Genomic DNA, 26,436 nt, shown 5'->3' with positions numbered 1-26,436 from the left:
AAGTCAGCAGACATCCACGCAGCCTTCTGATTCTGTAATGGACTGGAAGAGCATTAACAGAAAAGTTTTTTAATGTCCTAGGCTTCTTTGCTTTACCGATCATAAGCAATTTTGCTCTTAAGTTCCCAGTAACATTACTACAGGCAAGAACAGTAACACTTTCCTTACTACGCTTGTAGCCAGGTGCAGATGTCTTGGTTTTGGACTGCGAGAGTTTTGTGGCAGCAACTTGAAATTGAGCCCAGTCTCATCACAATTAAAAATCTGACCACCGCTTAATCCTTCAGCAAGAATTATTTCCTGAAATTCCCTTTTAAATTTCACAACCTCATCGGATATAGCTGACAGTTTTTCTCCACAGATATTAAGCTGCCCAATGCCGTACCGTTTTTTCCACCGATCAAGCCACCCAGCACTGTCAATAAAATTAGGGTCCCCTTCATTAAACTCCTTCTGAAAATACACCGCCATTTTTTGCAGAATGAGGCCACCAGATATTGAAAGGCCCTTTTCCCGGTTTTGAGTGAAGCAAAGAAATAGTGCTTCACTCACCATTCCTACTCACATTTTTCATTACTTTTCTAATTTTCAGTGCATCACTTGCTCTGTTTCCCCTTTGTCCAGTCTTTTTAACCCACTCAACTTGTCTTGCACAGAAAGAATCACTTTCTTCCCTTCACTCGCCATACTCACGGAGGATATGAAAACTATAACATCCCCACCCAACCAATACTACACTGAACAATGACTGAAAACTCGCTGCACCTGTCCTTGAGAAAAAACCGGTCCTACCGCATGACTGCAAATTAAGCCTACCAGTGTCGGATAACACGGAATGTCGGATAAGCGAAGGTCGGTTGAGCGAGACTCTACTGTACTTCTATTGCTAGTACGAAAGGTTATTTTAACATTGCGTTTTTTAAAAACGTTAGTGATGTTACATATTTCCTTATTAAAGGTAAATATTGAGAACGTGGTAGTGCTAGTTTTGTCTTTTATTAAGGTGGTTTTTGGGTGATATTTGAATTTATTGATTATTTCATTAAATCCATTAAATTTTGCTATAGAACTAATGGTGTTCAGTTCTTTGTTTAAGTTTTTTTCTGGGCATCAGAATCCTGAATGCTCAATCTACTAAGCTATTATATGTAGCCGCTTTTTGTGTTTGAGGATGTAATGAGTCATTTCTTACAGTAGTGGCCATTTGAGTGGGCTTTCTATAAATACTATATGTAAATGAAGAGGGATGTCTATTGATTGTTAGGTCTAGGGAAATTAATATATAATTATTTATCTCTGATTCTAAGGTAAATTTAATACCGTGATCGATAACTATTAAGGTTTTTAAGGGTCGCTGGTGCATCTATAGAGCGTTCGTCCAGGATTATTAATGTGTCATCCAGAACTGAATATTAGCAAATTTAATGTTATTGTCGATGGCGGCATGCTCTAGGAAATCAAGGTAGATCACTGCCAAAATCCCCGAGGCCGGTGACCCCATCACCAAACTGTTATTTACAAACAAGAAGTAGAAGTACAGAGATTCTGCATAACTCTACTTCAATAAATAAAAGTAGTCCTATTTCAAAATCAGGTGTATATAGGTTTTCTAGTCAAGACTGCAATAGCTCTTACCTAGGTCAAACAGGATGTAGTTTTAAAATCAGATATACGGAACATGTCTATGCTATAAAGCATAACGGATTTTCTGCAGTCAGCCTACATGTGAAAGAATTTAAACATAACTTTACTGAAATAGATCAAGATCTTGAGGTATTAGAAGTTCTAAATAAAGGTCCTTTACTAGATGTTACTGAAAACTGCTAAATTCATTTAGATCAATATTTTAATTCAAACTTAAATGATATCTCCGAGAACCCAAAGCTCTTGTTGGGCCGATGACCTTCGATGTTAGGCCCCTTTAAACAACAAGCAAGCAAAGCTCTTGTTCGATTTTCTCATTGAATTTTTCAAAAATATTAAAATTCCATGGTTCATGTTTGTGGGTTACTGTAGTCACGTCCTAGTTCATGAACCATGGGCAATGGCTGAGTGGCCTAGTAAGTGGTCCTGAGAGTCGGGATACCAGTTGCTATGGAATGGGAGTGGGCATCTCAGACATATTCTGAGTCATGGCCCTCCTTGTGCTCAGGCGGCTAGGACTATACAATTCACCGGTGGTCCATAACCCGTTAGAGGAGAGATCCTCACTTGGATTATGTGTAAGTAGGGTAGCATTCTGCTTCATGAATTTACCGAGCTCAGAACATTTTAAGCAAGCCTCGGACCTATGGGAGTAATGGAGTCCCACTCCCATTTGACAGGGACTCCGTGGAAACAACTTGGCGAACGAAATGAAATTCGATGGGGAGTTATCAATATTAATGGGGCTTATGGAAGAAAGAAGGTAGAACTGGCTGAGTCAGCAAAGAGGATGCATCTGGATGTGCTAGGAGTAAGTAATATTCGGGTAAGGGGAGATAATGAGGAAGAGATAGGAGATTATAAAGTGTACTTGATGGGTGTTAGAAAGGGAAGGGCAGAGTCTGGGGTAGGGCTCTTTATCAGGAATACCATTACACGCAACATAGTTTCTGTTAGACACGTAAATGAGCGAATGATGTGAGTAGATTTGTCAGTTGGAGGAATTAGGACAAAGAATTGTGTCCGTGTATTCACCATGTGAAGGTGCAGATGAGGATGAAGTTGAAAAGTTTCATGAAGCATTGAGTGACATCGTGGTCAGGGTCAACAGCAAGGATAGAATAGTGCTAATGGGCGATTTCAGTGTGAGAGTTGGGAATAGAACTGAAGGATATGAAAGGGTGATTGGTAAATATGGGGAAGATATGGAAGCTAATGGGAATGGGAAGCGTTTGCTGGACTTCTGTGCTAGTATGGGTTTAGCTGTTACGAATACATTCTTCAAGCATAAGGCTATTCACCGCTACACATGGGAGGCTAGGGGTACCAGATCCATAATAGACTATATCTTAACAGACTTTGAATTCAGGAAATCTGTTAGGAATGTAAAAGTTTTTTGCGGATTTTTCGATGATACAGATCCCCATCTGATCTGTAGCGGCCTAGGGTGGAGAAAGTGAAATCTGTCTGCAAACGAATAAGGGTAGAAAATCTCCAGGACGAGGAAATTAGACAGAAGTACATGGATATGATTAGTGGGAAGTTTCAAACAGTAGACAGTAAGCAGGTTCAGGATATAGAAAGTGAATGGGTGGCATACAGGGATGCTGTAGTAGAAACGGCAAGGGAATGCCCAGGAACAACTGTGTGTAAAGATGGGAAAAGGTGAACATCTTGGTGGAATGATGAAGTGAGAGCAGCCTGTAAACGTAAAAAGAAGGCTTATCAGAAATGGCTCCAAACAAGGGCCGATGGCAGACAGGGATTTGTACGTAGATGAAAGAAACAGAGCAAAACAAATAGTTGTTGAATCCAAAAAGAAGTCATGGGAAGATTTTGGTAATAACCTGGAAAGGCTAGGTCAAGCAGCAGGGAAACCTTTCTGGACAGTAATAAAGAATCTTAGGAAGGGAGGGGAAAAGGAAATGAACAGTGTTTTGAGTAATTCAGGTGAACTCATAATAGATCCCAGGGAATTACTGGAGAGGTGGAGGGAATATTTTGAACATCTTCTCAATGTAAAAGGAAATCATCATGGTGGTGTTGCAAACAGCCAAGCTCATGGGGAGGAGGAAAATGATGTTGGTGAAATTGTGCTTGAGGAAGTGGGAAAGGATGGTAAACAAACTCCATTGTCATAAGGCAGCAGAAATAGATGAAATCGGACCTGAAATGGTGAAGTATAGTGGGAAGGCAGGGATGAAATGGCTTCATAGAGTAGTAAAATTAGTGTGGAGTGTTGGTAAGGTACCTTCAGATTGGACAAAAGCAGTAATTGCACCTATCTATAAGCAAGGGAACAGGAAGGATTGCAACAACTATCGAGGTATCTCATTGATTAGTATACCAGGCAAAGTATTCACTGGCATCTTGGAAGGGAGGGTGCGATCAGTTGTTGAGAGGAAGTTGGATGAAAACCAGTGTGGTTTCAGACCACAGAGAGGCTGACAGGATCAGATTTTCAGTATGCGCCAGGTAATTGAAAAATGCTACGAGAGGAATAGGCAGTTATGTTTATGTTTCGTAGATCTAGAGAAAGCATATGACAGGGTACCGAGGGAAAAGATGTTCACTATACTGGGGGACTATGGAATTAAAGGTAGATTATTAAAATCAATCAAAAGCATTTATGTTGACAATTGGGCTTCAGTGAGAATTGATGGCAGAATGAGTTCTTGGTTCAGGGTACTTACAGGGGTTAGACAAGGCTGTAATCTTTCACATTTGCTGTTCGTAGTTTACATGGATCATCTGCTGAAAGGTATAAAATGGCAGGGAGGAATTCAGTTAGGTGGAAATGTAGTAAGCAGTTTGGCCTATGCTGACGACTTGGTCTTAATGGCAGACTGTGCCCAAAACCTGCAGTCTAATATCTTGGAACTTGAAGATAGGTGCAATGAGTATGGTATGAAATTTAGCCTCTCAAAGACTAAATTGCTGTCAGTAGGAAAGAAATTCAACAGAATTGAATGTCAGATTGGTGATACACAGCTAGAACAGGTCGATAATTTCAAGTATTTAAGTTGTGTGTTCTCCCAGGATGGTAATAGGTGTAGTAAAGGTAATGCAGTGAGCTTGCAGTTGCGATCAGCAGTATTCTGTAAGAAGGAAGTCAGCTCCCAGGCGAAACTATCTTTACATCGGTCTGTTTTCAGACCAACTTTGCTTTACGGGAGCGAAAGCTGGGTGGACTCAGGATATCTTATTCATAAGTTAGAAGTAACAGACATGAAAGTAGCAAGAATGATTGCGGGAACAAACAGGTGGGAACAATGGCAGGAAGGTACTCGGAATGAGGAGATAAAGGCTAATTTAGGAATGAACTCTATGGATGAAGCTGTACGCATAAACCGGCTTTGGTGGTGAGGTCATGTGAGGCGAATGGAGGAGGATAGGTTACCTAGGAGAATAATGGACTCTGCTATGGAGGGTAAGAGAAGTAGAGGGAGACCAAGATGACGATGGTTAGACTCAGTTTCTAACGATTTAAAGATAAGAGGTATAGAACTAAATGAGGCCACAACACTAGTTGCAAATCGAGGATTGTGGCGACGTTTAGTAAATTCTCAGAGGCTTGCAGACTGAACGCTGAAGGGCATAACAGTCTATAATGATAATGTATGTATGTATGTATTAAAATTCCGAATAATAGATCTGTCTTTCATATTATGCGTAATACTTTCTTACGCCACGCACTTTCACCGCATCACCCTCCCTAATTCCCCTTCCTTCCATTCCTCACACCTTCCCTACTGCTCCTCCTCCTTTCCTCTCCCTTCCTACCCCAACACTAGCTGCTTCCCTAACCCAAGCTTTTCCATCATGCTCAGTTTTTCTTCATCACGCGTCACAGCTTTGCCCCCACCGAGGCGAGTCTCATTCAGTCATAGCCAAGCTTTCTCTTTTTCTTCACTATTTCAACTTTTAAAAATATCTCCTTTTTACACCACAGGTCCTGCATTGAACTGCGAACATCGTAGAAACCTCGGCTCAAAAATTTGGTCTTCACCTTACACGTTATGTTGCAACATGAAAACAATAAACCACAGACAACAGCACAGCCATGATGTAAAACTAACTTCAAAGCTCTCAGAGGAACATCTTACACAAACTGAATATTGTATGTCTGTCAAAAGATCAAAGAAAATTTTCCCTACACTCTTAGTTAATAAATGACCTCATTTAATGAAAAAAGTGACTACAAATTCGAATTTTTGAGTATGAAGTTCATCTCAGACTTAAGAAAAGTTTTAAAGTATTATATTTATTTTTTAAAAGATTACGTTTGTTGAGTCCCAACTCGTGTTTGTACAATTAGATTACTATTTTAATTCACCCTCCATGGGATGTTTTGATAATGACTGCGAAATTCTGAACTTGTGATTGAATATCTATTCACTATTTTATTCCCCTTTTTACTCTTATTTAATCATGATGTTATAATATTTTGTGTAATGTATTTGTTTGTATGTAGCTATGCTTGCTTCTCACATTTTCGCTGAAGATTATGCTAAATAGCATCGAAGCTAGTTCCAAGTAAACATCTTAGAAGTGAAGCTTCCACGGTGTGAGTGTAAATTTCTGCCTGGGAGACTGATTACCTCGGATCGAGTAGGGGTATTTCAGTCGCCTTGATAAAGAATACTGCAATGTATTCGAAACGTCGGCAAACTGTACGTGATGTGCAGACAACTACAACACGGTTAAACCCGGAAATTAAATTAAATAATCCAAGTAAACATGTTGTAACTTAACCATTATAACATTTATTTGTATTGAAAAGGTGGGCCCCTTATGTTATCTCTCTTACGTTCTCCGTTCAATACGGATATAAGATGAAATTCTTAAATTTGAATAACATGACGAGTTACAAACACAGTATACTGGGACCTTTCCCATCAACCCCTATAGCTCATGGGACCATGTGACGGCAAAAAATTACCCCGAATGGGTCATGATCACATGGGACCACGCGCTACAGAGATCGATAGTCAAGGGACCTTTTCTGTCTAGTGACAAATGTCACCTCATCTGGGTTCTAAAATATAATCCGAACTCACGAGATAACAAATGCCCTTACGACAGTGCGAGGTCTACCGCAACTCCTCCACTCCAAGATATGAATACCAGCCTCTCAGGGCCACAGAACATCCGCGGCTACAAAGATACAACTAACTTAAATCTAACTTAAAGGCTTAAATGAACGGAGGAGACTAGGATGCATTTTCTTGGCAAATGATAAGAATAAGAATTTTTAAAGAACTGAATCACTCTTGTTAAACCACACGAACAAAAATTTAATAACCCTGATAATGGAATATAATTAACACTAATAACTAGAGGCCGGCAGCGCATCGGCCTCTCACCTCTGGATACCGTGGTTCAAATCCCGGTGACTCCATGTGAGATTTGTGCTGGACAAAGCGGAGGCGGGACAGGTTTTTCTCCGGGTACTCCGGTTTTCCCTGTCATCTTTCATTCCAGCAACACTCTCCATTATCATTTCATAGCATTTATCACTCATTAATAAATCACCTTGGGAGTGGCGACCCCATTGTAATAACAGCCTATATATGTTTCATTCATTCCATCCCGGACCCGGTCAATGACTGGAAAACAGGTTGTAGGTTTTCATTTTCAACTAGAGCCCGGATTTCCATGCAAATGCATGTTTTTAAATAAGCTAGTTACACTTCTCAAACTTTGCAAATATTCGTTTTATGGCTTAACGATTCCAAATAACCGTCTTTTTCCATGCATGTTTGCATGTTTTGGCCTTTTTAGAAGAAAATTCATGCATAATGCATATTTTAAAGATTTTGGATGTAATAGCTAATATTTGGAAGTTTACATGGCATAGTATGACATTTCTTCTAACTCTGGTGTATATATAATGTTAACTTCGATGATAATGCCTTTTATGAATTTTCGTTTGCAGAATTTGGGACCATTTTTCCACGTTATGCAGTATGTCTATTACTGAGAGACGGGGAGAATGTATTCCTGGCATCCTATCTGACGACCAAAGTTAGTACATACGGCAGAAGTCCTATAATCCAATTAAGAAAACACTTTCTTATCTGTTGCTTGAGTAAACATTGATGTAAGCCGGAAGTCACCAAGTCGATCTCTGTAATTCTTAGGAATAAGGTGTCCCAGTTATACAGTGCTATAAATTGAACCTTAAATTGTGCATTTCTCATTGACGGCTCATTTGGCGGCACATTTGTTGTATCTCTTGTATCGCACTTCTATGACTCTGCGTTACTGAGATAGCAGCTTACAAACCTTGATTTTGCACTGAACCCTCTTCTGCTGTTATCATGGAATATCCTACCCGGAACTCTTACTCGTCACACGTCTTTGTTATCGCAGCACGCAAACAATACCAGTTATTGAGGACTTTGAAACGTGTCTGCAGTCATCACACGGAGAAGTACCTCCGGCAGCTGGAGGTACTGTAGTCGAACAAAGTGATCCGTACAAATCCTGGCTTTGAATTCATCAAGCTTATATAAGACGGACTGTGGTAAATATGCAAAAGACGTACAATTTGACCACAATTTGTCCCAAATGTCTTCATTTAAATGTGCACCTGTCACTTCTGCTGACATAGAAAGATCATTTTCTGTGTTTACGAATATGCTGACAGATAAAAGACGATTGGCAGAGATTACGGTAGTTGTACAAAGTTTCAAAAGAAACTGAATTTTGATAGTGCATATTTTCCGGTTTATTGTGCATGTTTTGCTATATTATAGCGCATGAATGCATGCATATTTTGAGATTTGATAGTGCATGGAAATCTGGGCTCTACTAATAACTTATTTAACTTAAATTTAATGAAACCATGGAAATCCATCTCCTGTTGTCAAAATTCAAAAGAAAAACTAATTGCAACATTCATAAACATCAATAATTTACTGGAACAGTTCGTTGGCTTCTAATTATTGATTGAATTGTTGATCAACCCTTCTTTTAATTATTAGATGTTGAGTACGAACTTCCTAATCCTATTACAATAATTTTAGACACATCGCATATTTAAAGATTTTGCTTTTGCGAAGGTATTCCCCAGGATAATTCCTGTTTAACAACATAACACTTTAATTGATCTGGGATTAGTCTCAGAGTGGTTGCCTAATTAAAATATAACTCAAATTATAAACAAAAAATGTATGATGAAGAAAATATTAAAAACACTTCCCGTATAATAACGACACACAATACATTAATAACTAACTGGACTGGGAGTGAACACATGTCTCCCCACATACGATGACCGACAACACAAGGTCGAGAAGGTCAGAACCTCTTTACGTCAATAAACACTACAAAAGAAACTCACGAAATCACATCCAAACAGAAATCATATTTACACATAAAAATACACTGAAATATATAAAATCCTGAAAAAGAATGGCATATAACACATACACTGGCTGTATTCTTGTAGTAAGCATGTTGCTGTGTGACTTGAAATCACTCATGTGCCCCAGGACTCGAACTAGTGGCCTCGATTTCACCATCATCATGGGATCCTGTAATTCCCTGACAAACTAGGGAAATAACTAATAACTGACATTAATTTAATCATATCTTTGTTACTCAAATGAGGAAACCAAACATTATTGCCTCTTCTACTTTGAGCTGTCTATGCATAGTATCTGAGATTGAAATTTCCGTTCGCTCTGCGATCCCTTTAACAGCGACACCTCGCTCATGCCGTCTCTCCAGCCATAAATCTTGAATGTAGGCCAACACCCCTGACCAGGGAGAAGTTCATTTCTTTAAAACCAAGTCTCCCTACAAATAGACGTATTCTCGATGGATCTTTGTGGCTAATTATTTTGATACGATTGCCCAACGTAACACTATCAGTGCTCAAATCACTTCGTGCAGGCTCTGCACTCTTCAAATATATCATTCTATCTCGCCACCTCATCATTTATCTCACCTCTTATTCACAGAGGGCATGGGTTCACACACAGCTCATTGTATCGGAGATTTCCCTACGGTTTCCCTCGCACACAAGCTAAAATTTATCATTAACTCAAAACAAAAGATTACTCTCAAACAATAATAAGACATGGGCCTAGCTACTCTGGGGAGGATGGTCTTTCGAGTCCCGGGCACGTCGTTTTCTTCACACACAGGTTGTACAGCCATTACTTATTCTAAACATGCAATCTAAACTACAGAGAAATTTTATGAAATAGAGTGCCTTACTATTCCCGCATTTAAAATAATATCAACAGGTAATTGTGAGGACCCTGTCGTCATGCGATTCTGACTCATAATGAATAATTAAATTAGAAGGAAGCTACTACATTAAGTTAACAACAACATTAACAATTTCCTTCCTCTCTAAAGCATTCTCAAACATAAAAAAATAAACAATGCATGCACATGCAATTAGATGAATCAAATTAAAGGGTTTGAAATTAACCTCACAAGTTTCCATTCCCAGATAATCTCACATAATTAAAATAATACCCTACTGACCACTCTAAGCTACCCCTATCTGACAATCTAACATTCACCACATTACTCTAATTCTATCCTGACATTATCTACACATTTACAACAAGAAAGAATCCCCCGCATTCACATGAATCAGAAATTTGCACGCAACATCGTGTCAGGATGTCCACCATTCGAGCCTTGGGAGGCTCGCACTGTAGCTTACTCCATCCTGAAGCTGTTGTAGGCCACGAGTTCCAAACGTCTTGCATCGATTCTGGAATTCTTCATGGTCCTTGAGTTCACAACCACTGGAATAAAACTAATCAATCAAACCACTATCACAGAGAATCCTTCTCCACACGTCACAGTTATATTGAGCCGATCCTGGCAACTCTAAAATAACACTAGCTCTCAGCAGGTGAGCTATATATATATTTGCTAATATAGTTTCGGCATAAGCCGTATGTGAAAATAATGAAACTCCACTTTCTACTTTAACCAGGCAAAGTTAATTCACGGCAGACACTAGTTCGATCACTGCTACAGTTTAAGCAACTTAAGGAATATGATAGTATATTCCAATGTTCAAAACCCAGCCATAGTTATCTGTATTTCTGCAGAAAAAGCCTATCTCTATGTAATGTTTTAAGTTCAGTTATACTTCAAAATATAGTACTATCATTTTACACGAAACTTCCTCCTTCTCTATCCACGTGTTTATCCGCACAATTCCACCAGTTTATTCACGATTACACAGCGGGCTTCGTCCCTGTCACAAGTCGTTGTCTAGTGAACAGTTCCTTTCTCCCAATGCACGGCGCAACACCCTGTCATAATCTCACGATACGAATATCGGCACAGTCTGATAATATGCCTGACACGTCGCGATCGTCTCATAATTTGAACGACACTCCCATTTTCATAGTTTTGCACTATTAATGTGCTATTATAGAGACTTGATTACCGCATTCCCGTTCACTTGCGCGGTTTCACACAGAAACAAAGGCAAAGTCCAATCGTTAACCGGCCGTGTAAATGCCTCTCAAACTTGACGACGACTGTCCTTCCACTCACACAGTCGGAGATGCAGGACGAGTTTCCCCACTCCAATTTCTAGATCTCCTGTACTATGAGACCTACGGTAACAGCGATGCGATAGATTGTGTGGCCCATCAATCAATATCACTTGATGTGATGTGGAACCCAAACCAATCGGTAGATTAATTATAATCTGCGATCTACAAACAGGCCTACTTCTGGGAATCCCTACTGGACGCATTAGTTCGCGGCTGGCGTGGGTACGCTCCGGCCGATTACATAATGCTTGGCGGCGTAATTTCATACATGGTGCTACATTAATCAGACTTATAATTTTGTTAAAGGACCGAATATTCTCAATTTTGATTGGACATGTTTTCTATGTATAATTTAGGCGACGTTTTACCAAATACTCATCTAAAATCACCTTCTCATATTGGCACTACTGTGATCCGGCATTTGTTTTAGGGGAGGAGTTCACCAGATATATTTTCCTTCCTTGTCTTTCCTCGTCGTACGCTCTCATTTTGGGGGTTTCTTTAGCCACGAAACTCTTGAGTTCAGCGCCACCCAGTCGATATGCTGCGCAAAATGATGCAACCTAACTCCGATACGGACAAAGAAGCTCGAAGCATGTCTTCTTCCCATATATTAAATTCAGAATAAATATTCATAGTGCTGATACGGTCACAATACGAAGTGAGGAAACTGAAGACATACTACTGAACTATGATTCTGGTGATGAACTCATCCCTGATTTCAGTGATAGAGAAAGCAATTCTGATGATGATGTACTAGACTCTGGGCCAAGTGAAATTCGACACATTCAAATAACCGATACGCATCCGTCCTATTGCCTGCCTGCCTGCCTGCCTGCAATCAAGTTCGCTGGCCGGGTAGGATTAAATGTTGACATCGAAAAATAGCAACAAAATTATGTATTTTGTCAATTTATTTGTAAATGACTATTTACTTGAATATGTATGCCATCAGACAAACCTTTATCGGGAACAAGTTATTAGTGCAGCACCGCATCCATTCACTAAATATTATATTTTTCAGACATGGAAACCGGTCGAAATAAATGAGAAGAAAGTTTTTAGGACTAATGTTTGTAACAGAATACTGTAATTCAAAAACCTGATTTGAAAATGTACTGGACAGAGGACACTATTTTCGGCTTGCCGATTTTTTGAAAACCATGACACATAACCGGTTCAAAAACATATTGTCATTCTTGCACTTAGCTACAGCAGTCCTTACGAGGAGAATCCTGATAGGCTATAAAAAATTAGGCCAATTCTCGAGAGGCTCAGCGACCAGTTTTCGTACAGTAACATTTATTTATTTATTTATTTACATAGTTGACGCCCACATTGGAGCACTTAAATCATACCCAAATACATTTATGTTAACAAAGAATTAACTGAAGATTTAGCTTGCATCATCATCTTCCTTTCCCAAAACCTCTTCATTCTGGCTGACCTGGCTGCCCTTTCTTCATCAGATATGACATTGTTTGTGTTGTACAGTTTTTAATGACAATCTTATTTTTTTGTTCTTGAGAATCCTTTTTTCTTCTCTATTTTCAATTTGCTTCATGGTAATATTCAGCTCTTCTAAATCATTCTGAACTTCTTTAAACCAATTATTTTTTGTTTTACTTTTCCAAAAGTAATTACATTTAATGTAAAATAGTGCACTATAGAGATGAGGGGATTTAGAAAGGCTGGGCTGGAGGTTTAAATCACACGCTGAGGAGCTGGTAGTCAACGTGTTAATCTGACGCCAATCTGGCTACTTAATCATCAATTTCAACATTCTGTTTTACTCTAGGCCTGCTAGATGCACACTAAACCGAATCTCTCCTGGGTGTGTATGGCTGATTTTTAATGAATGTTGTTGGGTGAACAGCAAATGTGTCACCAGAGATCTTTTTCATGCCGATATCATAAGACATGGAGTGTTGAATGGACTTCTTTCCACCCTTCAAAAACCTCTGCTGGGTTTGAACCCGCTCTCTTGGGATTCAGAGGCTGACACTCTACCAATGATCCACAGAGAGGCTGAGCTCACAAATAACAACTCTACTGACATACAGCAGTGTTTAAAATTCAAAATCCCATAAAATTTACCAATAGTACTAAAAAACAAAAAATAAGTACAAAGGAAAGCTTATCAAAAATGTTGGTATATAATAAATTTTTACACATTTGACAACAAGAGGACTGGGCAAGTACCATTAAGGATTTTGCAACCCAGTAGGATTTTCCTATGGCTTACCTCAAATAATACTGAATACTACATAGTGAGTGGAAGATTTAAATTAGTAGTTTAAAAAAATATTGCCTCATAAACAAACTGAGAAAGAATTGTTGGGTCAAATGCTTTACTCAAGGCAACAACAAGGGCACTAGTTGATGGTAATCCCTACCTCTTGCTGCTGTAATACAGGGAATACTTATAAGAAGAATGTCTGCATTTTTTTCTTAATAATTTTAGTGTATTCAGAAGCATTTAATAACTCTGACAATTACAGTTGGTATCCACCAAGGCATCATCCTCGTGATGCACATTGCTACAGCGGACCCGACCAACCAATACCCTGAAACCGTCTCCACACTGATGATGTCATACAAGCCTCTGAAAACAAACTTTATCTCCAATGCAAACCCCAGAATGAAATGCTCAATTAGTACAATATAAAAATATATGATGCTAGATACACAAAATATTGGAATAATCCACATCAACGGCAAAGACCTACCACTAGTTTACGATGATGAAATAGGTAAGGGCTGCGATTGCTGATTACAGCCAACTTAGTTGAAGAGGTCAACACATGAAGGAAATGACAAACTATGACTAATGATTGCTAGGTAAAAGATCACCTCCAATCAAAAAATCTATTGCACTGTGCCAATTGGGACATGGACTAGAACATGGCAATGGATGATAGATGAAGAGTGGTGAATACAAAGATTAAACTGGAGAGAAATTATATTTGCCCCCAAATGAATGCATCTGTAAAAGGTGAAAGGAGGGGTGTACCTGTTTCTTTAGAAGAGAAAATTCTCTTCCAACAATGGCATTACAAACATGAGACTTACCTGACCAATGGATTTACCTCCATACGACTGCAGTCTGATAACTTTTTTATATATTAGAGCAAGACATGCCGAACGCAGTCTAACTGCAGTCCTGAAATAACAATTCAAATTTAAAATCATGTACTGTCACACAAGTAGGCTACTATTTTTAAAGTAACCCAGAATACTACATGCATACAAACCTGTAATTAAGTCCCCAAAACCAAGTAAATAGGATGATACGAAGAAACTCAATGAATGTTAGACAAAGAGCCCATGTGATGCCCTCCCAAATATTGGCATTGCCCTTTTCCGTGAACTGAATAAGTTTCCTCATGAAGATTGTCTAAAGCAGTACAAAACAGACAGCTATTATGTCATAATATTGTTCAAAATCTTCTAAAAACACAAATGAAGCACTCAGAAATGAAAAGTAAAAGAGAAAATAAAGATTCAGTTTGGTATACAAATATGTACAGTCACTCAAAAACAGAATGAGCGCATGGCATTGTTTACACTCCTCGCAGGCATACTTTCTCAGAAACAAGTGAATCTATAGATATAATGTTTGTTGTGAATATCCACACCATTTGTTATCTACATGAAAGGTGAATTATAGTGTAAAACAAATGCTAAAGGTTTCCACCTATTCAATACTATTTGTTGTAACCTTAAAAAATTTACATATATTTGTTGAAACTAGTTTCGATCTTACCAGAGACCATCATCAGTCAAAATCAAAGTTTAGGCAAGACATGAATATAGATAAAATTTATGAAGCAAACATGAAATAAAGATTTAAGAAACACTCATCACAATCATATGTCCTGTGCAAGCTCTCAGCTTTCCTCCAATTTGGAGACTGCACCTCACAGAAGACCAGGTGAAACACTAAAATACCAACACTTGAGGAATCTTCTAGAACTCAGCTCAGCTGAAACTAGTGTGAACAGAATGATGTTGATGGGAAAGTGTTGAGATGTTCATTTGTTTTCAACATTTAAAAGAAATAGTTTGATAATAATTAAAATTAAGTCTGATAAATTATTAAATGCAGGGAACATACAATACCATGCACTCATTCTTCTTTGAGTGCCTATTCATTCTACAAAATCACATCTGCAATTAGAAATTCTATGAAGTTTCTTTGCTAAATGAGAACATTTCAACTTCTATTTTCATTTGATTCAAGTAGTTTTGTATACTATACAGAGCATACCTGTAACTACGTCACAACCAGGGATGACAGAGATCAATATGAATAATTCTCAACTTATATTTTCATTAAATTCATGTAGTTTTATATACTACACAGAGTGTAAATGTGCCTATGTCACAACCAGTGATGACAGATGAGATAAATATGAATAACTAGCAAGATACCCGTGCTTCACTACGGTATTATACCGAAATTTATAATTGAATGCTTATTGTTCTATATATAATCCGCCAAAATTCGCGATGTGACTCGTTTTCTGAGAGAATCTGCCAAAATTCGGGATCTGACTCTTTTTCTAATAGATTACGGCAAGTTTCCTCCCATTTTTCAATCTTTCCTTGCAGCAATCGATTTCGTACTTCCCGGGCTAGGTCCAGGTATTCCACACGATCAGTTCGGTCCCTAAATCTTTGTCATCTTTACCTATAAGCATTTTTAATATGGATCAAATCCTTCAGGAGATCCGGCGTGGTGTCGTCTTGGGTGCCTTGGCGATACTGAACCTGCGGCCGGACTGAATTCTTAGTCATTACCCATCCAGGACCCGTTTCCAGCGCGGTCTGCACATTTGACGACGGTCCAGAACATTATTATTATTATTATTATTATTATTATTATTATTATTATTATTATTATTATTATTATTATTATTAGATGTTCTGAACCACCCAGCAAGATGCAAGACCGCCTACTTCGCGGTAAATTACATCTGCTGCCATTGAAATTGTTTCCAGTCATTCGACAGGGTCAGGAATGGAATGAATAAAGTCCCATCTAGCGGCGACAATAGGAATTATGCCGGCTGCCGAAGTGCTCCTCTGGGGCAATGATCGATGAATGACAAATGAAATGAAATATTGGACAGTGTTGCTGGAATGAATTATGACAGGAAAAACCGGAGTATCCGGAGAAAAACCTATCCCGCATCTGTTTTGTCCAGCATGAATGTTACATGGAATGACCGGGATTTGAACCACGGAACCCAGCTGTGAGAGGCCGGCGCGCTGCCACCTGAGGAACAGAGGCTCCTTATAAGTACATTATAAACAGTAAAATCAAAATTGTTCTCACCTCCTTTTACACCCCATCACCGTTAAGTTGATTTACCCGCCCCCCACAAAAATTTAAAAGAAGGCGTGTTTCTTTATGTTTAAAGGAGATTCCAAACACCAATGTTCACATCTATTACCTTCAGTTTTGAGATATAAGTATCCCCATAAAAATACTTCACTTTTTTCACTTCCTTTCACACTCCCCCCCAAGTGAATTTTCCGGCAAAGAAATAATTGTTTCTTTAATAGTAAAGGATCTTCTAAATACCAATTATAACGACTACAACTTCTTCAGTTTTTGAATTATGTGACCTCATGAAAGGAATTCAACTCCTTTTCACTCCCGCCCCCCAAAATGGTTCCCCCACAAAACACGTTTTTCCTTGTTTTTAAAGGAGATCCAAATACTAATTTTCACGTCTGTAACAACTTTAATTTTTATTAGATGTATGTATTCTCATACAATTAAGTCAATTTTTTAATTCTTTCACCCCCGCCCCCTTCATTGAATTTTCCGAGAATACGTGTTTCTTTACTTTTAAAGCAGATTCCAAATATCAAATTTCACGTCTGTAACATCTTCATTTTTGAGATATCAGCAGCCTAATTAAAAGAATTCAACACCAGTTTCAGTCACTTTTACCCCCCCCCCCCTTTCCACCCAAGTGGTATTTCCGAAAACTAAAAATTCACGTCTCTTTATTTTTAATAGGGATAAAAATACAATTTTTCACTTCTGTAACTTGTTAAGGTTTTGGATATATACTGTAGATATTCTCATTTTGAAATTTCACCCCTTTTTAGTTCCCCTTAAGTGGAGTTTTCAAAAACAAATCACCTATGTTTCTTTACATTTACAGGAGATTCCAAATACCAAATTTTTATGTCCGTAAAATTTTACGTTTCTCATATATTTTGTAGATATAGTCTTTCAAAAAATTCACCCCAATTTGTCACTCCCGTTTAAGCGCCATTAATTGGATTTTCCAAAAACAAAAAGTACGTGTTTCTTAATTTTTAAAGGAGATCCCATATACAAATTTTCAGTTCTGTAATATCTTCAGTTTCTGAGATATATGTATCCTCATTAAAGGCATTCAACCCATTATTCACCCTTTTACACCCCTCCTATTGGGATTTACAGAAAACAAAAAAATACGTGTTCCTTTATTTTTAAAGGAGATTCTAAATATCAATTTTACATCTGTAAACTTTTAAAGTTTTAAGATGTAGACACACTCATTTTAAAACTTCACCTCCCTTTTCACCCCCCCCCCCCCCATTATTTGGATTTTCCAAAAACGAAAAAATAAAAAATACGTATTTCTCTATTTTTAAGGTAGATGCTAAATACCAATTTTCAGGTCTGTAATATCTTCAGGTTCTGAAATATCTCATTAAAGGCATTCAACCAGTTTTTCACCCTTTTCCACCCTTTCTATTGGAATTTTTCGAAAACAAAAAAATACGTGTTTCTTTATTTTTAAAGGACATTCTAAATACACATTTTTACATCTATAAACTTTAAAAGTTTTGAGATATAGATACACTCATTTTAAAAATTCACCCCCCCTTTTTACCCCCATTAATATTTTTCAAAAAACAAAAATACGTGTTTCTTTATTTTTAAAGTAGATCCCAAATACCAATTTTCAGGTTTGTAATATCTTCAGGTTCTGAGATGTAAGTAGCCTCATTAAAGGCATTCAACCCTTTTTTCACCCCTCCTATTGGGATTCTCCAAAAACAAAAAATACATGTTTCTTAATGTTTAATGAAGATTCTAAATACCAATTTTTACATCTGTAAACTTTAAAAGTTTTGAGATATAGATGCACTCATTTTAAAAATTTACCCCCTTTTCACCCTCGCATTAACTGGATTTTCCAAAAACAAAAAAATACGTGTTTCTTTATTTTTAAAAGAGATCAAAAGTACCAATTTTCAGGTCTGTAATATCTTCAGTTTCTGAGATATAAGTACCGGTATCCTGATTAAAGGCATTCAACCCTCTTTTCACCCTTCTTCACCCCTCCTATTGGGATTTTCTGAAAACAAAAAAATATGTGTTTCCTTATTTTTAAAGAAGATTCTAAATACCAATTTTTACTTCTGTAAACGTTTAAAGTTTTGAGATATAGATACACTCATTCTAAAATTTCACCCTCCTTTTCACCCCGTTAGCAACGGAATATCCAAAAATCCTCTCTTAGCAAGCACCTACATCTTAATATGAATATATCCCGAAAATTTCATTTCTTTATGTCCAGTAGTTTTGGCTCGGCGATGATGAATCAGTCAGTCAGTCAGTCAGTCAGTCAGGACAAGTTATTTTATATATATAGATTTTCATTAAGGAACCTACATCTGGTGAAGCTCTGTTTTGTATTCAGGAACTTCCATATTCTTGCCTCTTGTAATATATTTTAAAATCATATCTCTTATTAAAATCTGCCTGCAGTTACTGCTGAGTGAATTGAGTAGCTCAGTAGTTGCTGTCACCGGTCCCAAGCCCGTGTAAAGGAGGAAGGTTCAATGTCAGACTTATAGCAACAATCCAGTTGATAAAAACATCTGTTGGATCTAAATGCACTGGCTAGAAGAAAGTGCAGAACAGCAGACCCTGCAATTAAGCGGGATAAATGCAAAGACGAAGAAATCTCTTATTAAAAAGAGAAAAAACTGATCGGCTATGGACAACAAATCAATAGCCTTGACATTGTCAAGATGAAGTTTTTAAACATATGACTATTGTACTCATTTCAGCTGTACAAAGAAACATTTTGATTTGTGATATCTGAAACCATCTCTTTTCAGTTTTGACTCAGTTAATTTATAACGGTTAGGTTCTTCAAGCTGCTGAAACTAATTTTGAATAAAATTATAAACTAAAAGGAAACATATGGTAACCTAATTATGATGATGATGCTTGTTGTTTAAAGGGACCTAACATCTAGGTCATCAGCCCCTAATGTTACGAAATGAGATGAAATGATGACAATTTAAAAGTCCAAAATCATCCACTGACCAGAATTCAAAATGTGATGATGAAGAATGAATGGATGATTATGAATTTAAAAGTATCAGTGGATCCGACCCGCAGTGTCCACCTTCCCAGAAACTATCTTAAAACAATTGGATTACTGACCAAGGGACTTCTTCTAAAGCAAAATCCTGGAACGATAATGCTTGTTGACTAAAGGGGTCCAAAGTCCAGGTCAACGGCCCCTCATAACGGTACTTATCGCTAGGATGGTAGAACTATGGTATTTGTCATGTTGCGGTACAAATTAAAAGTAGCGTAGACTCACAGTGTTCCATACATTATGGTACTACTCACAAGTATTCTATGTCGCACAGGTAATGCAGACCTATGGTGTTTCTCACATAATGGCGCCACTCATAGACAATGTAAACCCATGGTGTTCCTCACACAGGTGTAATAATTACAGGGACTCGTACTATCCCATGGTGTTCCTCACATGGTGGGTACTAATCACAGGCAATGTAAGCCTGTGGTGTTCCACATATAGTGGTACTAATCACAGCTACTGTAAACCTACAGTGAACTGCTCTCTGCTGCTACTAATCACAAACCTATTGTGTTTATTTATTTTGAACATGCTTTATGTCACACCGACACAGATAGGTCTTATGACGACGATGGGATAGGAAAGGCCTAGGAGTGGGAAGGAGGTGACTGTGGCCTTAATTAAGGTACAGCCCCAGCATTTGTCTGGTGTGAAAAAAAAAGACCACAAAAAACCATCTTCAGGGCTGCCAGCAGTGGGGTCTAACCCACTATCTCCCAGATGCAAGCTCACAGCTGCACGCTCCTAACCGCACGGCCAACTCGCCCAATAAACCTATTGTGTACCTAAAATAGTGGTACTACTCGAAGTAATGGTGTTGCCATGTGATGGTGCTAATTACAAGTAGTTTCACGGTTCTAATACTATCATCCTTTGGTCGCCCCTTTTAGTCGCCTCTCACAACAGGCAGGGGATATCGTGGGTGTATTCTTCGCCTGCGTCCTCCACACACAGAGAGTAACAGAATATTCTATTTTAATTTTGTTTCATTTTCAGTTATTTATTATTATACAATCTTCCTGCAACAGCTGTAGTTTGCCCAAGGACAAAAATTACCTTAACAACAATAATGGATATAGATACAGTAGATAATGCAATCGTATGATGTTAAGTGTAGGCAAACGAGTGAGGCACGTCAAACATTTATTTGAGGTCTGCAAGCATGGTTCTTGAAGATCATGTCTGTAATTAAAATAGCACATTCTAATTTATTCTATTTTATTTAAGTTGTTTCCTTTTCAGGTATAATTCTGTTACCATATGTTTTCTTATTCAGATAGTATTTATTCAAAACTAGCAAGATACCCATGCCTCGCTACAGCTTTAAACTGAAAATTATTATTCAAATTATTACATTTTGGGGAGTCTAATGTCAGCTAAGCCTGTAAAAATACACCCTCAGTTCGTACGTCACACATTTGGGGGAATGATTATTTTCTGATCTAATACTCATTTGAATCCCATATGGAAGAATTTGTATGTTTTTAAACCCTTTCTCATTTAAAATTTGGGATACAAAAGCGACCAACCTGTGGAATTTTGATTTTGTACCTCGAATAGTAATGGTGGAATGAATACTTCTTAAGGGGTGAATGTTTTAAATATTTATTAACATCTAGAGTATAGAAAACCAACTTTCATTAAAAAAATAAGTTGGTGCCTGAAAGGGTTTCGGAAGAATGGATATTGTGTTTTTGAGGGTCAACCACCATCTAAACCCCTTAGGTGAGAAATATTTTTTAGTACACGATATTTTACACCTAGGACATAAAAGAACACCCTTATCATAAAATTACAAATTTGTACATCAAACAGTTTTGGAGCAACAAATTTCGTTTATGGAGCTAACCTCATTTAACACTTTAGGGTTGGAACATTAACAAATATTTTCTATTTCACACCTAGGATTTGGAATTGGAATTTTGTCTTCAAATGTTAAACCGTTTCGGAGGAAGGAAGGAATGTATTTGTTCTCGGATCTTAACCTCCATTTAACTCTCTGATCGGTTAGCCGGGCTGAGTGGCTCAGACGATTGAGGCGCTGGCCTTCTGACCCCAACTTGGCAGATTCGATCCTGGCTCAGTCCGGTGGTATTTGAAGGTGCTCAAATACGTCAGCCTCGTGTTGGTAGATTTACTGGCATGTAAAAGAACTCCTGCGGGACAAAATTCCGGCACCCCGGCATCTCCGAATACCGTAAAAGAGTAGTTAGTGGGACGTAAAACAAATAATATTATTATATTATTATTATCCGATCGGTTAAATTTATTTCAAACCTTCTGTTATTTAACGCCTAGGATATCATTTATAATTCTAACTTCATACTTCAAACGGTTTCATATAAATGCATATTTTTGTCATTATTCCTCACCCCCTAGACAAAATTCCCTTAGGGGTGTACTGTTTTAACTCCACTTCTTATTTGTAACCTCATAAAAATAATTCAACTCATTTTACACCCCCTTAAGTTGATTCCACCACCCCTCCCCCGCAACAAAATGTGTGTGTATTTTTAAAGGAGATTCCAACTACCAATTTTCCCGTCCGTAACATCCTTCATTTTCGAGATATAAGTATCCTCAAACAAAGATCTCAACTCATTTTTCAATTCAATAATTCAATAATCCACTCCAACTGGATTTTTCAGAAAACAAAAGATACATGCTCCTTTGTTTTTAAAAGAGATTTCAAACACCAATTTTAACGTCTGTAATATCTTCAGTTTTGGAGATACCATGATCTTAATAAAAATAATTCAACCCATTTTCAGTCATTTAAAAAAAACACACACACACACGCACGCACGCACGCACGCACACACACACACACACACACACAGAGGTGTTTTTTTCCGAAAACAAAAAATATGTGCTACTTTATTTTTCCCTTAAGTGGATTTAAAAAAATTGTGTGTGTTCCTTTACTTTTACAGGAAATCCAAATACCAATTTTCATGTCTGTAATATCTTCAGTTTTTGAGATACAAGTATCCTCATAAAAAGAGTTCAACTCACTTTTGGAGCAATGAATTTTCCGAAAACATTATTATTATTATTATTATTATTATTATTATTATTATTATTATTATTATTTCATTATTTTTAAAGGAGATTTCAAATACCAATTTTCATGTCTGTAATATCTTAGTTTTGGAGATACCAGCATTCTAATAAAAATAATTCTTCTACCCTTTTTCAGTCATTTTAAACCCCCCCCCCTGTATTTTTTCTGAAAAAAAAAATATATATGTTACTTTGTTTTTAAAAGATTAAAAATACCAATTTTCACTTCTATTCTTCTTGTTTCCGAATTTGGCCGCCCATGGACCGCATTGAACTTAAGGCGTCTTCTTCTTCTTCTTCTTCTTCTTCTTCTTCTTCTTCTTCTTCTTCTTCTTCTTCTTCTTCTTCTTCTTCTTCTCCTTCTCCTCCTCCTCCTCCTCCCAGAACCTCTTCATTCTTTCACTTCTGATCTTTCTTTCTTTCTCAGATATGACCAGTTTGGGTCTACATTTTGGTGGTTTCTCCTGGAATGTTTTGATGCTGTCCACTCGACTTCTAAATTCTTTTCTGTTGTGAACCATATCCACTGTAAGTCCACTTTCTATTGCATCTCTTTTTACCTCTTCCACCCACTTCGTTGAAGCTTTTAGTCCAGTGATGTACTTGAATATTTTCTTAGTTAGCCGTTTCTCATCCATTCTTTCTAGATGCCCATAGAATTTTAGCCTTCGCTTTCGCATGGTGACAGTGATTTTTTCGGTGTTTTCACTTCTATAATATGTTAAGTTTTTGAGATATACTACAGATTGCTCATTTTAAAAATTCACCACCGGGCGAGTTGGCCGTGCGCGTAGAGGCGCGCGGCTGTGAGCTTGCATCCGGGAGATAGTAGGTTCGAATCCCACTATCGGCAGCCCTGAAAATGGTTTTCCGTGGTTTCCCATTTTCACACCAGGCAAATGCTGGGGCTGTACCTTAATTAAGGCCACGGCCGCTTCCTTCCTACTCCTAGGCCTTTCCTATCCCATCGTCGCCATAAGACCTATCTGTGTCGGCGCGACGTAAAGCCCCTAGCAAAAAAAAAAAAAAAAAAAAATTCACCCCTTTAACACTTCCCCTAAGTGGATTTTCAGAAAACAAATTATGCACGTTTCTTTACTTTTACAGGAGATTCCAAATAGCAATTTTCACGTCTGTAACATCTTACTTTTTGAGATATATCTTAGATATACTCATTTTAAAAATTCACCCCATTTGTGACTTGTTTACCCCCTCTTACGAATATTTTCCAAAAACAAAAAAATATGTGTTTCTTTATTTTTAAAGATTTCAAATACCAATTTTCAAGACTGTAACATCTTCAGTTTTTGAGATATAAGTAACAACATTAAAAAATTTCAATTTTTTCACTTCCTTTCACCCTCCTCTTAAGTGAATTTTCCGAAAACAGAAAAATATGTGTTTATTTATAAAGGAGATTCCAAATACCAATTATCACGACTGTAACACTTTCAGATTTTGAGATGTATGTATCCTCATAAAAAGAATTCAACTCCTTCTTCAGCCCCGCCCATCAAATTGATTTTCCCCCCAAAATGCATGTTTCTTTATTTTTAATGGAGTTTCCAAATATCAATTTTCACGTCTGTAACATCTTTCATTTTCGATATATGTATCCTCATACAAAGAATTCAACTAATTTAACTCCTAACTCCTTCAGTGGGTTTTCCAAAAACCAAAACATATGTTTCCTTTATTTCTAAAGGAGATTCAAAATACCAATTTTTACGTCCGTAAACTGTTTTGAGACATAGATATACTCATTTAAAAATTTCACCCCACCCCCTCTCTTTTCACCCCCATAGCAAAGTAATATTCAAAAATCCTCCCTTATTGAGCACGTACACTATAATATAAATGTATCCTCAAAGTTTCATTTCTTTATGTCCAGTAGTTTCGGCTCAGCGATGATGAATCAGTCAGTCAGTCAGTCAAGTCAGGGCATGTTATTTTATATAAATAGATTAGTTTTGGCAGACTGAAGAATGTAACAGTTACACATTTTGATTTAACTAGTTTCTCTTTATCAGAGAAATATTCAAACTGAGAAAACTTGCTGATTCTCACTTAATTTAAGGAAGAGCAAATGGACTATACTGAGGCTGGTAGAAGACATTTTTGCTGTGAAATGAAATGTCGTATGGCTTTTAGTGCTGGGATATCCCAGGACGGGTTCGGCTCGCCAGGATGAAATGATGATGAAGACAACACATACACCCAGCCTCCGTGTCATTAGAATTAACCAATTAAGGTTAAAATCCCCAACCCGGCCGGGAATCGAACCCGGGAACCTCTGAACCAAAGGCCAGTACGCTGACCGTTCAGCCAACGAGTCGGACATTTTTGCTGTAAAAGGTAGTGATTATGAATATTTATAGTGAGTTCTCTATATGCAGTCCTGTCTTCTAACACTCTCTTAATTTGCTGCTACCTTTTTACTATCCTGACACTGTCCACCAGCTGGTACCTTCTCCATCCTCTTCCACTTCTTCTGGTCACCATTCCTTCAACGCATCCATCAGCAAACTCTCTCTCCACAGCCTGTGCCAAAACCAGTTTCTCTTCCTCGATAGCATTTAACAGCTTCCTCTTTTCTCCAACTCTCTTCAGTACCTCCTCATTCCATACTCTTTCCACCTGGAATATCCTTCCATTCTTCTCCATAACCACACTCAAATGCTTCCAGTCTCCTTTCATCTTCCTTAGCATCTAGGTCTTGGCATCATACAGTGACACACTCCGAACAAAGAATTTCACCAGCCTCTTCCCATGTCCAAGTGTGCGTCATGAAGGCCTCCTTAGCTATGGCAATGCAAGTCCTTACCTCCTGACTGCATCTCATATCATCATATCATCTGTTATTATAAAAGATATCGAGTATATCTGAAAGCTGTCACTTGTTCAAAGTCTTCCTGGCCTATCATGATCGTTGCATTTTGAATATATAAAATGTTACATATTAATATTTAAAAATTCATAATGAAATGTTAAAGGCTCCTGCTCCTCCTCCTGGGAGCTCCTGGGTCAGGCTGTGGATCAATGACCACCATCCACATCTTACACCTCCCTGGAGACACAAATTTTGCACGTTGCTTCTGGGGTAATCCTTAGATGTTTGTTCCGATCCACTTTGACACCTTATACAAGCTACTATTACGATGGACTCTCCACACCTGAAGGCATTTTATACCTAACTGCCACCAGGATTCAATGAGGCTGCACCTAACCTGGAGAAAAGACTATGCCTGTTGGGTTTTAGTGGCATCTCCTCCACTGGGAGACTAACACCCAACTAAAGAAGCTCCTCCGCCCAAAAGCCGTTAGACTGTTTAGAGGCTGTACCTTAATTACACCGACAAAAGAAGTCAGGAATGCTCTTTGTATTACGTAAAGACTGATGGCACCATCGGATAGCCAGAGCCAATTTTCAGTTTTGAAAAACTGTGGTTAATTCTTTTACTTCTGAGCACGCGATTCAAATTGACAAACACGCCGCATTTGCTCTGCCAGAGTGCAAATCACTGCCTGCTGCTGTACTTCAGAGGAGGGTAGGGAAGGGAGGAGCAGTGGGATGCATGATAGATGGAGACAGAGGTAATCCTCACTGCAAATGCACAAGTTTCTCATTTTCTAGCGCAGTCACATCCCAGTCCCAGTAGACAGTAAACAATTTGTTCTGTCCATTTTGTCTACTAAGTTTCCAGTATAAACTGGCTCTGTTTCAGTACACTAACAAAGAAATGGTTGATATGCACCTAGCCTATGCCACAGAA

The 26,436-nt window shown here is 37.9% G+C and overlaps 1 protein-coding gene across 7 annotated transcripts in view; it reads right to left on the bottom strand.

Annotated features, from left to right (window-relative positions):
- LOC136858684 (ATP-binding cassette sub-family C member 5) overlaps positions 1-26,436 on the bottom strand; it is a 299,980-nt gene that overhangs the window by 246,824 nt on the left and 26,720 nt on the right. For all 7 annotated transcript variants that reach the window (XM_067138409.2, XM_068225666.1, XM_067138411.2 and 4 more), the window contains exons 5-6: positions 14,441-14,583; positions 14,259-14,349 (exon numbers count right to left, since the gene is read on the bottom strand). In XM_067138409.2, coding sequence (XP_066994510.2) covers positions 14,259-14,349; positions 14,441-14,583 — 234 coding nt within the window. The remainder of the gene's footprint in view (positions 1-14,258; positions 14,350-14,440; positions 14,584-26,436) is intronic.

Source organism: Anabrus simplex, chromosome 1, assembly GCF_040414725.1.
Source record: "Anabrus simplex isolate iqAnaSimp1 chromosome 1, ASM4041472v1, whole genome shotgun sequence".
Classification (NCBI taxonomy): domain Eukaryota; kingdom Metazoa; phylum Arthropoda; class Insecta; order Orthoptera; family Tettigoniidae; genus Anabrus; species Anabrus simplex.
The sequence above is the reverse complement of the archived record's forward strand: the minus strand, read 5'-3'. Positions and strand labels throughout refer to the sequence as shown.